The sequence below is a fragment of the Micropterus dolomieu genome, linkage group LG23, assembly GCF_021292245.1.
Source record: "Micropterus dolomieu isolate WLL.071019.BEF.003 ecotype Adirondacks linkage group LG23, ASM2129224v1, whole genome shotgun sequence".
NCBI lineage: Eukaryota > Metazoa > Chordata > Actinopteri > Centrarchiformes > Centrarchidae > Micropterus > Micropterus dolomieu.
The window spans coordinates 20,605,080-20,618,525 of NC_060172.1; the positions used below are offsets into that span (position 1 = coordinate 20,605,080).

Genomic DNA, 13,446 nt, shown 5'->3' on the forward strand with positions numbered 1-13,446 from the left:
AGACATATTATCCTATTCAGGTCTATGGTTTGGTCAAAACACAGGGTCGTGGGCTCGGGGTTGTTTTCAGACATAACTGTAGTCCTCCTGCTTATAAAGCCATCTTTTAGGTCTTAGTCCCCTCTACCGATTGTGGCTTAGTAGGCTTCCTTTCTCCTGCCTATACTCTGTAATTCGTTCCCTGAGCAGGATGGATAGTTTCGGTTTATCCAGAAGAAGAGTTATTGATCTCGCTACAGTTAGTTTATGTTAGAAATAGTTGTGAATTATTCTCTGACTTGTACTGCCCTCTCTTAATCAATAAGTTGTTAGAGTCCTAGGTAGATGAAAATCTTAGTAATATGTTTTTTTATAATAGTTGTTTTGGGGAAAGAGCCTTTATCAAATCAAGAAATCCTTCTGAACAAGTGCGTTCAACCGTCTAATAATTCAATTACAGATAGAATTTCCTCACCTAATTTATTAGTTATCTATCATTAATAGTTAAGTAACAGTTTCTTTACTCAAGGACACACCTATTAAATGGCATGAGATATGTAACATTGAAATATGTTGTGGAGATTGCTTTTAGTAGTTTAGGACTATCAAAGTGAGTTCAAAGGGTTATTTGAACAGTTACACTCCATGTATTATCTGTTGAGCTGGAGTAAAATTTTGGTCTGAGGTGTACAGCTGTAACCTGAGTCCTTTCAGATGCCATCTCAGGAAGTTATTAAATATGCATAACATAGACCTGCACAACAGTAGAGAGAGGAAGGAGTGACAAAATGGACGCAGCATGGAGCAAAATGTCTCGCCCTGCCATTCGCACGCGTAACCAAAATTGGCACACATAAAGCAGAGGAAAATATTAGCAGACGGTGTTAAAGAAAGGGAGAAACTGGACTCAGAAGGAAGGAAAATTCCCACAAGGACACAGTGAGAGGCAAAGTGCACACTGGAGATCCCAATAATGTCCCCAGAGAAAACGCAGTGGTAAAAATGATTGACTGGTTTGGATCCAGAATGCGAGTATGGTGCTCGTGACCTGAAGTGAGTGATCAGTAGAGAATGAGGAGGCAGAATCTGAATGATGCAGGAGGGATGATGATGTTTTATTGTTTTTTTTTTCCCTCTTTTCCGTTGATGACAAGCTATTAGAGACAGGAAGAGCAGATATTTGAAAAGCAAAAGAAGATGAATAAATGTCAGGAAAGTTTGTGCACAGGCACAAATGGCTAGGGAACAACAAGGGAACAAGTAAGGACCTGCAGTGCAAAGGGAGTAGATTTCCGTTTTACAGCCACTGCAAAGGGGTCCTGCTAGGCCTGTCAAGGTGCAGCCATGCCTGACTTTGCTTCTCTGTAAGGCTCTTTGGTGTTTCTCGTGATTCAGCCAGCACCGGTATACTCTCAAAATGAAGTGTGTATGAGCGTTAGTGAGACAAAAAGCAAGCAGAAAGGCAATGGAAAACTTCTATTAAAAGTTCCATTAAAGGTGTTTGAGAGATGACAGGCAACAGGATTTCTCAGCTGCTCGGTGTCTGTCTCTGTATGAACAAATTTCCCTATGCTGCCCCTGTGTCGCTGTTGTCCTATGCCATTCATGTTTTTGCCACTACGGTATAAAGGTCTTGTTTCCGATGTTATCCAAAATTTCAATCCCAACCTAATTCTTCACCACCAGGTTTTCTGGTCATCTGCATCGTGTGTGTTTGGACAACTGTCTTTTAAAGGATTTGATTTTAAGTTAAGGACACTGTGACTTCTGTCTTTTGTGTCTTTTCTTGCTGTCTCTACTCTGCAGGTTGGCTCTCATCGTGTCAAACTTTCAAGAGGATTTGAGGCAAATGCGCCAGCATTTGAAAGGTAATTAAAACGCCCGTGTGTGTGTGTGTGTGTGTGTGTGTGTGTGTGTGTGTGTGTGTGTGTGTGGCAGTTTTCAGCTGCTTTATCTGGCCTCCAAAAGATTACCACTCCTCTAAGAAGCAGGCGAGACACCATAATGCTATGTCTCCTGCAGTCAATGCCTCAACCACAATAGAGGAAAGCTCTCCAGACTTCTTGAAGAGAAGATGTTAATTGAAGTGTGTCCTCAGAGGCTGGTTTATTGCACGGAACAGAAAGGACACATTAGTAGCCTTTGATTAGCAGTTGACCTGAATAAACCCGTATTTTATATTTACAGTTTCTTTGCAAAAGTACTTCTTTGACTTTTTGCATATCTCTTTTGGAGATGAAATTATTTAACAGTGGATTTAATGAAATATGTGTGTTGGGGGTGGGGTATTGAAGTTTTTTATGAATCATCATTAAACAATAAAGTACTGAAATTCTTTACTTATGAATTCAGATCCAGAGACTATTTTATACAATTATTTCTTCTCGGTAGTTGTATTTTTCCAAATTGTACTCTGAAAAATAGCTACAGTATTCTGTAGCTATGGATTGGCTCTTTGATTACTCGTCTTGTCTTGACTGGCAGTAAATTGTGGAGATCAGGTTATCAGCCTGATACCAAAAAATGAAATTTATACATACACGTTTTCTTTTAACATCATAAACATGAAATCTGTAAAGAGTTTCTTCAAATCATTCTCACTCTACCTTAAACTTTAAATATGGGTACAAATTCATTTAAATGATAATTTTGCAGCCTTTCCCTGTCTAGACACATTGCAGATGCTGGGTCAGCAACAGAGCAGCAGCATCCAGAGTTTCTAGTTTAGTTAAGGACATTTAAGACAGATTGTCACTGGGACTAAAACCAGGTTCTGTAGAAGAACGTTGATCACCCTAATCACTGTGGCACACCTTGATAGTTCCTTGATAGCTCCTTCCTTATCAACTTTCTGTAGCCACCCTATCAGTCTCAGAACAGCCATGCTGTTCACTCAAGGCAACATGTTGATGTGAAGCTATGTAAAATTCTGAAGACCACCAGTGGTTCTTTCATTTCTAGATCTAGATCTTGATCTTGGACTCAGCAGGGCTGAGCTCAGTATAAATGTTTCCTGTTGCTTATAAATATCTTGAGCATGTCAGGACAAGCACGTCAGATGCACCATTTGTGTTTAGCAACAAATTAGTCATTTTTTCACACTAGTAGTTGGCAGCACATCTGGTCAATATCTGTCCAGATTAGGACGTATGACTAATCCTTTGTAATATCTAGGCAGTCTAATGCAGTGACAGCCTAATATGTCTTTGTCGAAATTCCTTAGATAGTACAAGGCCAACAATAACATCTTTTTTAAACACTGTAACACTAGCAGAGTGTCGTCTAGGTCTGCTTTTCTCTTCGCTGGTTGGCGCTGCCATTCCATCCATATCCGGTCTCTACAACTTTGCAAAAACATGCACCCAGCTAAGAAACTGTCTTATTATGTACACCCATGATTAATCCCCATCATTTGTGTAATGTAGTCCCTCGGCTATTCAGGTGCAAGTGTCACAACTGAAGAAAGATGTATTGAAATATAAATAAAGATTACAGTTTATTAGGATTTATACAACTTTGGAATTCATTGCACATTCATATTTAATTTTTGATATGTCATGTCCCATTCAAAGTAATTTGCATTACACGTAAAAGTTTGGAAAAAAAAAAATGATACAGACCTGTCAGTGGGTTTATCAGGATTTAATCTGAGAGATCCTTATCAAGCTTAAACACTCCTAATCATGAATACTTTCATATGTTATGATGAGTGCTGGTATTGATGCACCATTATTCTGTGATGTCATTTTAGACCTTTACAATGCTTATTATGTGGTTGTGTATGTGTTTTCCAGACACTTCACTGCACTGCGGGGGTTGTATGGTAAACAGGTGATCATCAACCTGCTTGGGAGTAAAGAAGGGGAACACATGCTCAGCAAAGCGTTTCAGGTGAGAGGCACCTTTTTCTGTCCCCCGACACTGACATGTACTGTAAGACATTTATTTAATGCTCCTAGCAAAACAGACTTGGTCCAAAACGCACTGGCTGCAAATGATGCGTGTCAAAACAGTTGCTGCCTTTATTCTCTTTGTAAAGCCACACACTAGCGACAGCAAGGAATTCTTCCTTATTCCAATGCCAGTACTGTGAATTCTTGTAAGGTCACATTTTTGTCTATGGTCTATTTATGACATCTAGTGTGTGCTGTGGGTGTTTTAGCAAAGTGAAATGTACAAAACATTGCCTTTAAATGTAAATGTTTACTATTAATGAGTAAGCATAGTCGACTATATTAACAGCTGTTAACCGATGAATGTTCACAGATTACAATCAAAGAATTTCCTGGGAATTCAAGCCATTGGTTTTGTATTAATGAATGCAAACTGATGTTGCTATGTGGGTAAAGGCAACGCACTTTGCATGCACAATGTTTTTGCATTCAGTTTGAATTTCTGGGAACGAGTCCTCTTCCTCTCTCTGTCACTCTCAGAGTCACCTGAAGGCATCAGAGCATTCAACAGCAGTGAAAATGGTGAACTTTGACTACCATCAAAATGTGAAGGGAGGCAAGGCAGACAAACTCCACAGTGTCCTCAAACCTTACGTCAGCAAGTTCATGGAGGAATGTGGGTTCTTCTACTACTCAGGAGAGACGGGTATCGTAAGGTGAGAAATAAGTACCAACAAAGAAGTAGTGTACAAAGTACAAAGAGCAGTGTGTAGGATTTAGTGGCAACTAGCAGTGAAAACCACTCGCTTCGCCCTCCCATTCTATACGTGTAGGAGAAACTACGGTGGCTGTGAAACTCGCGAAAAAATGTGAAAGGCCCTCTCTAGATGCAGTCTTTGAGCCATATTCTGCAGATGGAGCCCCTTATATCTTACACACGGAACCTTTTAAATTATATAAAATAATATAATGTTTGTTATTGCTTCTTAACATTTTGACATCTTTTTAGGACTCAGGGTGGGACCATTAGGACCAACTGCCTGGACTGTCTGGATAGAACCAACAGCGTCCAGGCCTTCTTTGCCCTTGAGGTAGGACCGTGTCACATTGTGTTTTATGCTCTTGTTTTGTTATAAAATAGCATTTGCATTTCTTGTGTCAAAGGACATTGTATTTAGTGATAATGCTTTTAGTCAAACCCACTATTCTTTACCACACCAGATGCTGCCAAAACAGCTGGAGGAAATGGGTCTGACAGAGAAGCCCCAGCTGGTGGCCAGGTTCCAGGAGGTTTTTCGGACCATGTGGTCTGCCAACGGAGACTCCGTCAGTAAGATCTATGCTGGAACTGGTGCCCTGGATGGCAAGGCCAAGGTACACAACATGAATATACAAATTCACAGTAAATCACAATTTAACCATTGAGGCAAAAATGTGATGCTCAGCAGATTATCAAAGTTGTATTTGATGTAGGATTTCCATGATTTTACGAATTTTAGCACCTGATACTGTTAGAAGTTACTTACAGTAACGCTCAGCCTGTTGTAACAACATCCTCCCAGTCGTTGATACTGGCAGGGAACATGGAACTGTCAGTGACAGCATTTGATTGAAGCAAATTCAGCAAACTTCACTTTCAACTATAGAAAGAAAATATAGCAAGAGCTGTGTCAAAACGGTGAAATGTAGGTTTTACCACCTTAAACAAAAACTGTTTGAAAATTCAGTTATTTTATCATGAACTTCTTTTATTTTGGTACACCAAGAGAGGTTAACGGAGTCTCTCAATAGTATCAGCCCTCACAACCTACTGTCACCTGACCTGTGACCAGTTCATCTATGATCAAGCATGTTCACAGTCATGGCCCCTTCCATGACTGTGACACATTAATAGCCACAAACAGAACTGTACAATAAAGGGAGAAGTCCTGTACTGTGTGTTGACAGAACTGAGGACTTCAGTTGTTACTTTGGACTTTGATATTCAGCCATAGATGCAGTGAGTTCTGCATGAACAGTCAATCCTTTCTGAGTGTAGAACTGTGTGCTTCTGTTTCTTAACTTGTGTGCTATCTCTTTCTGCTATCCTCTGGACCTCTCTACCTGTGTGGTAAGTTAACGAGCCAGTTGATGTTGTTTTTGAGCTGTGGGTCTATTTCTGGTGCATTGGATTTCAGTGTCTGGATTAGATGATGATAATGCAGGACGGGGTATGTGGGACCTCCTTTTTGTATGAAAAGTGATTTTTATTCTCCTCGAAGTATTCTGGTGATGCATACTGTCTTGACCTGGCAACTCTTGAAAGCTCCATGGGGATCTCTGCCGATCTACGTCTAGTTAGAATCTAGTTAAGAGGAGCAAAAAAGCAAAGGGAAATAGCTGTTGTTATTGAGTGATCATTTTCTATTTTTGCTTAAATTAACTTGCAACATCTGCGGTCTTGGTTGGATGCACCTGGAGGAATCAAAATTATTATTGCCATTAATTATGTTACACATCAATCAGTGACATTTTAAAGTGCTATGTCTGGCAGTTTTGATCCTTCCTGGTCAGTTCAAAAATCAGTATTACTTGGGTGTCTCTCATGTGTTCCTACTTTTCTTCTCTTCCATGGTTGGAAAATACCAACTTTTTTTCCCGCCACAACAAGTGAAAATATAGCTAATAATTTAGATGGTTTTATCTAATTGAAGTGTGTGTGTGTGTGTGTGTGTGTGTGTGTGTCTGTGTGTGTCTGTTTTGTAGGCGGGAAAGCTAAAAGATGGAGCTCGTTCTGTGACAAGGACCATCCAGAACAACTTCTTTGACAGTTCAAAGCAGGAGGCCATAGACATCCTGAGGCTGGGCTCCACACTCAACAGTGATTTGGCGGACAAAGCTCGGGCCTTGCTCACCACTTCCAGTCTTTACGGTAATTCTTTGTAACATTGTTAATATGACCTATGTTTTATTGAGTCAACAGTTTGCATCTTCTTACAATTTACTTAAATTGTGTAACAAAGTTTTTGCAAGTTGCATATATCTTGTAATTGTAAATCAAAGAATATAATTTCCTTTCTGGGGAGGATTGTTTGAATATTTTGACGAGCTTTGTATCTGTTGTAGAAGCTACTCTGCACAAGTGTTTATCTGCTCTGTGTCAAGTAGGAAGTGTAATCTCCATGAGTCAGTTTCTGTCCCAGTTAGATTAACAACTGCTCTGCTAGAATTATCTGTTAAAGCACTGGTTAACCCGCCCTTCTCTCCTTTCTCTCACCCCCCCCCCTCGCTCTTGCGCACAATCTTAGTCACTGAGCCCGTCTTACAATCAGGTATAGTAACTGACATACTGCCCCCAGTGAATGGATCTTTTCATCCCGTCACCTAGTTCTCATATCATTTGTGTTTGCTACTCTATTATTGTTCATTCATTTATAATTCAACGTTGGTAGTGGTAACACTCTGTCGGCTGCATATCATCAGGCTTAAATGAAAGAGGATGCTGAATTTTGCAATGAATTTGACATCACTTTGGAAATGTACAGACAGAAATGAACCATTACCAAGGTTGATTAATTGAATGTTCTGTTTATTTCAGCGAGATTTGTGGTTTGTATTCTTAATCCCATGCCCTGTGTTTTAGAACATTCCCTCTATTGTATTTGTTTTGTTTGCCTGTATGCCACCCTTCCTGCAGACAGACACACACACACACACATACTCTATCATTTTACACTCTAACCCTACTCCCCTCCACTCTCCAGCCTCCCCAAGAGTATTGCTTGGAATGTGTCAGAACTACCATAAATACACAAGGCCCAAGCAGATCCGGGTTTGTGTCGGCACCTGGAATGTCAACGGGGGTAAACAGTTTCGCAGCATTGCTTACAGAAACCAGACAATCAATGACTGGCTGTTGGATGCTCCAAAGAAGGCAGGCCATCCTGAGTTCCAAGGTATGTTGGTATTTATCTGCACTCACTGTTAGGATAAATGTCATCCCTGGAAATTATGTTTCATAGGGCCTTATTTATTAGGTTAAAGGAATTTTTTATGTTTTGGTAAAAAATGCTTATTTGCTTTCACTCTCATATCGCTACATCTGATTTGTTTAGTCCATACAAAAAAAAACAACCTGTTGTGGTTTAAAAGCAGGGTTATGTGCAGAATTACCTCTTGGCTGTGTGCCTCACAGTAATGACAAGACTTCAGGATGTGACAGTGGAAGTTATAGATATAAAAGTATGATAGTGCCACTATTATACCATTATATCTATTGGTGTCCGTCTTCACTTCTAACTCAAGAAAGCAACTGGGCATATTTCCCAAAATGTTAAACTGTTTCTTTTAAGATGCAAGAGATTTCTAGTTTGAAGTTTCAGGGTGAAAGGTGGGAGAAAATGTGGACTGGGAAAAGTGAATAGAAGTGCTTCACTCTCCTTTAGTAACAAATGTTCAGGTACTACTTGCTGTAGCTGAGGTCCAGGGAACTAAATGGTCAACCGCAGCTGATATTGTTCATACTGAGCATTTGCTCGGTGAATGCGTTTACTCACACAAGAAAGAACCTTGAAACGTGAAAGTTAAAATAGGTGACCTTAAAGGACAATTTGATATTTTATACTATCATGTTGGCTAGTCTGCCTATAGATTAGCAGAACATTGTACTTATTACTGGCATTACAGAGTAGAACGTTTTCATTAAAGCACTTGTCTGCTGTCACTACAGTGACGGTGGTTTTAAATCAATATACTACTCACAAAATGTCATTATGTTAAGATATCCAAATCATTTTGATCAGATATTTATGTTAAACATTGTGTAATTTTTTTCTTTACAGACAGCAAAGCCAACCCTATAGATATCTTTGCCATCGGTTTTGAGGAAATGGTTGAACTGAATGCTGGCAACATTGTCAGTGCCAGGTATGTGTGCCTGAGATAACAGACCTGTCTTTGTCCTCCATAAGAATGCCATTTTTAAAGGTGGCTGTGAATTATCTCGGATTATGAATCTTCTCTTTGTTGTCATTAAGATCAGGAAACATACTGATTACACATTACATTACATTTATTCATTTAGCTAACACTTTTACCAAAGTAGCTTACAATTGCTGTATATGTCGCATGCCTCTGGAGCAACTAGGGGTTAAGTGTCTTGCTCAGGGACACCGTGGTCTCTCACACCAAAGGCATGTGTCTTATCGACTGCGCCATCACCACCACACATTATTTCAATATGACTTACCCAGATGGGATTTATGTAGGTTATATATCTATAAGAAGAATAAAGAATATTTTGTAACATGATGAAATGTTAACATTCCCGCTGACTCTGCTCTTTATGTTTTTAGCTTGTCTGTTTTTTAAATTTATTTATTCATTTTTTAATCTTTTTCTTTCTGTTCTTGCCTCAGCACTACGAACCAGAAACTTTGGGCAGCTGAACTACAAAAAAACATATCGCGGGACCACAAGTATGTGCTGCTTGCTTCAGAGCAGCTGGTGGGAGTGTGTCTGTTTGTTTTCATCCGTCCACAGCACGCACCATTCATCAGGTATGAAACCGTGCACATTCTCACTTACATGTACACTTTATCTAATGGTAACGTAAATCACAGGTATGGTAACAAATGTATATTTGTCATTCAATGTGTTTTCCAGGGATGTTGCTGTTGATACTGTAAAAACTGGAATGGGCGGGGCGACAGGCAATAAAGGAGGTGTGGCCATCCGCCTGCTGTTCCACACCACCAGCATCTGCTTTGTCTGCTCCCACTTTGCTGCTGGCCAGTCACAGGTCAAGGAGAGGAATGACGACTACAATGAGATCACACGCAGACTCAGCTTCCCCATGGTAATAACGGTGACATTAACAAGTGACTTTTAAAGCACATTTATGCATAACATGAGCATAAACGCATCCATCGTGTTCTTGCCAGGGTCGCTTGCTGTACTCGCATGACTACATTTTCTGGTGTGGAGACTTCAACTATCGAATCAACCTGCCCAATGAGGAAGTAAAAGAGCTCATCAGACAGCAGAACTGGGATGCCTTGACAGATGGGGACCAGCTGTTGGACCAGAAGAACGCTGGTTTGGTATGGTCTACAGCACACATGCATGTTTACAGCACTGTTATGTTTCACTTTCCCTCAACAGAAAACAGTGTACCATAACACTGACCCTGGGTTTTGTAGCCCGTACTGACGCAGACATTTTTTCTACAGATTTTCCGAGGTTTCATCGAGGGGAAGGTAGATTTTGCCCCCACCTATAAATATGACTTATTCTCAGAAGATTATGACACCAGTGAGAAGTGCCGCACACCAGCCTGGACTGACCGCATACTCTGGAAGAGGAGGAAGTGGAACTTTGACAAAACTGGTAAGATGCAAAGACACTGCAGCTAAGTCTTGCCAGTCTATTTCCCTTCTATCTCAGACCTATTTTCTGAAGACAACACTGGGTAAAAAAAAAAGTTTTGGCTTATTTGTCCTGCCTGCCTTCTTTCATTCTATATGTGTGTATAACAGAATCTAAACTTCTGAAACATACGAATACTTTTATCTGTTTGTGTGCTTCTGTACATACAGTATATGTATTTGTGAATGTTTTGCAGCTGAGGAGATGAATGTAGTGGGGGCATCTACATTTGGGGGGAATGAGGATGATCCAGACAACCCCTGGAGTCCTGGGATTCTAAAGTACTATGGCAGGGCTGAGCTTAAGACCTCCGACCACCGGTAGGTAACAAGATATATCTGTAAGACTGGAGTAAAATAATTATATTTCAGTGTCACCAGAATAGTATGCTGTTAAGTTGCTGCTTTTCCATCTTATGCGAAATCTGTGTTGTGGTGTCAAGTGGAACCAACTGATCATACAGACTCTGAAATAGAACAATGGTGCCAACACACACACACACATATATATATATATATATATAAAATCTCAGCACTGTCCTCAATGTCTTTCTGTAGGCCTGTAGTGTCAATAATAGACGTGGACATCCTGGAAGTCGACCCAGAGGCTCGGCACCAGGTCTACAAAGAAGTCATCGCCCTGCAGGGGCCTCCGGACGGCACCATCCTGGTGTCGCTCTGCTCCTCCGGCCCTGAGGACTACTTTGACGACGCACTCATAGACGAGCTGCTGGACAAGTTTTCACAGTTTGGAGAGGTCATCCTCATCAGGTGAGCCTGACATCCGAACACACTAAGGCATGTATCACCTTCAGACAGTAAGACTGTATTGACATTGTCCTTGTGTATGCAGGTTTGTTGAGGAGAAGATGTGGGTGACCTTCCTGGAAGGTTACTCTGCTCTTGCTGCTCTGTCTCTCAGCGCTTCCACTGTAAGTCTTCCCTGAGTCTATTAATAAGTCTTAACATCCATCTCTGTTGTCTAAATTCAAAGTCGCATCATTAATAACCCCTGCGCTACTTTTGAAGATCTGTGTCAAGCGCTTGTATACCTGGTAACCAATGTCTACTTCTCTCTTGTCTATGTCTCGCACTTACATTGTAGGTCCTTGGCAAACTGATTGACATTCGTCTGAAGAGTCCAGGCTGGATCAAGAGTCTGGAGGAGGAGATGAGCGTGGAGAGGATCTGTGGCAGCATCCCCACCTCAGCCAGCTCCACCCTGCTTGCTGAGGACACGGACATGGGCGACGACGATTACGATATGGAAGGTGAGGAGAGACTCTCTAGCAGTCCCTAATCCATATCCTCAAAAATTTGGATATTATAAATGCCAATTTACGTTTGTGTTTTTCACCACCACTAATATCCAGAGGGTTGTAGAGATTACCACTTTCAAGGACATGAATTCCTGCTCTCTTGTCTCCTGTACCAGGTGATGTGGATGAAGAGGTGGAGGAGATCCTCCCCCAGCACCTGCAGCCTGGAGCGGGCTGTGGCCCTGGATCCTCCCCTCTCCCCTCCCCGCGCAGTAGTCCCTGTTCCTCCCCCACCCACGGAGAACCTGCAGCCCCTAACAGGCCTAGTCGTGCACCACACCGACCATCACAGGGTAAATACAGCATGTGCAGCATGACACACACCTGGAATCAGGCTAATCATCTACTCAGGCTCCAGCCTCTACCTGTCTGAATATAAACTGTAATCTTGTTCTGTTTGTAATGCATGGAAGCAGATTTAAGTCCATCATCATTGAGGAGACAATTTCCAGGTAAAATGTGATGTGTAATGAATGAATCGATGTTGGGTGTTAGAAGGCTTGTTGTGTGTCTTACTATTAACTACCAGTTCCCATTTGAAACATGTGTAGTATTAAAATGTGTGCAGTGTTTGCTTCCTCTTTCCTTTGGTCTGAATGGTCTGAAACACTGAATCATGGCTGCGCACAAGGAACAAATTCTGGAAACAATTTCAAATGATGAAAAGTTGTTCCTCTGTTAAACCATTCCCTTTTCATGTATAAATGTGCAACTCTTTCATTTTCTTCTTTCCAGGGCCTCCTGTTGACTTCCAGCCCGGTGCCCCCACATCTCAAGGCATGGAGCCCAAACGCCCGCCTCCCCCTCGTCCCCACGCCCCCCCAGCCAGACCAGCACCCCCCCAACGCCCACCACCACCTTCAGGTAGAGCATCGTTCTTAATCTTCTTGTATACAGTTGATTAATTATTTTTAAATTATCTGATATTTGAATCACAGAAATATATCCTACAACCTTAGTCTGAGGAAGTAAATAAAGTCCTACATTGGAAGTGTGGATATTTATTTTTTCATATAGGAAATACTTGAGACAGATGTTAACATTTTTACTTTTATCCCACTGCTTTGCCTCATTCCTGAAGGAGGCATGAGCCCTCTTCCAGTTAGAAAGGAGTCTGGAGGTAAAGTGGTTGCTGTGGAACTGTGTGTTTATGTGCTTACATAGCTGAAGCATTTAATGTAGTGGCTGCTGTCTTTTTTTTCTTTTTTTCTTTTTTTTTTTCCCCATCTGAAGCGACACACTGAGAAGCGCATCATTGCTGATTCAGTAAGGTGCCAGTAGGCCCTGCTCATTCCAGTTCAGTTTATATGGTGCTTTATACCAAGAAAATGTTTCTGACTTATCATGGATGGCAATAATGTCAGAACAGGAATGGTCATTTTCTTAAGCATGCCATATTGCAAAAAGCGTATAGATAATCCAGAGAAACCCATCACTCAACTGTCAAAGAGGTGCTCTTGAGCATGTTGAACCTTGTTTGGGCTTCATATATGTCTACTGAACGTTTATTGCAGTATTTCAGACAATTTCAGACCTGCTTTTCCTTTTGATTTAGCATTGCACAGCCTGCCCACAAATTTTTATTTGCTCCTTCATTCTGCATATGAATCATTTGCTCTGCACAGTGGCATTGTCACTGCCTGGACATAGTACAACGTTAGCATGCAGATGGTTGTATGATTCTTTAAAGGTGACCTGTTATATTATTGTATCATATTTTAATATAAACTCAGTTATATGCTGTGTGTGTGTGTGTACACATTTGTGGGCCTACAAATGTCATTTCGTTATACAACCTTGTACTTTTCCTACACTGCATTTCCAGCCCTGTATTGTAGTTCTGGGACTCCT

At 41.0% G+C, this 13,446-nt stretch overlaps 1 protein-coding gene across 3 annotated transcripts in view; it reads left to right on the top strand.

Annotated features, from left to right (window-relative positions):
• Positions 1–13,446, top strand: part of synj1 (synaptojanin 1) — a 28,664-nt gene that overhangs the window by 6,270 nt on the left and 8,948 nt on the right. For all 3 annotated transcript variants that reach the window (XM_046038941.1, XM_046038940.1, XM_046038942.1), the window contains exons 7-24: positions 1,786–1,847; positions 3,774–3,870; positions 4,413–4,588; positions 4,882–4,963; positions 5,094–5,246; positions 6,618–6,783; positions 7,616–7,807; positions 8,693–8,777; positions 9,269–9,409; positions 9,516–9,708; positions 9,794–9,952; positions 10,082–10,238; positions 10,474–10,597; positions 10,835–11,047; positions 11,130–11,208; positions 11,382–11,547; positions 11,712–11,888; positions 12,331–12,459. In XM_046038941.1, the coding sequence (XP_045894897.1) occupies positions 1,786–1,847; positions 3,774–3,870; positions 4,413–4,588; positions 4,882–4,963; positions 5,094–5,246; positions 6,618–6,783; positions 7,616–7,807; positions 8,693–8,777; positions 9,269–9,409; positions 9,516–9,708; positions 9,794–9,952; positions 10,082–10,238; positions 10,474–10,597; positions 10,835–11,047; positions 11,130–11,208; positions 11,382–11,547; positions 11,712–11,888; positions 12,331–12,459 (2,551 nt within the window). The remainder of the gene's footprint in view (positions 1–1,785; positions 1,848–3,773; positions 3,871–4,412; positions 4,589–4,881; positions 4,964–5,093; positions 5,247–6,617; positions 6,784–7,615; positions 7,808–8,692; positions 8,778–9,268; positions 9,410–9,515; positions 9,709–9,793; positions 9,953–10,081; positions 10,239–10,473; positions 10,598–10,834; positions 11,048–11,129; positions 11,209–11,381; positions 11,548–11,711; positions 11,889–12,330; positions 12,460–13,446) is intronic.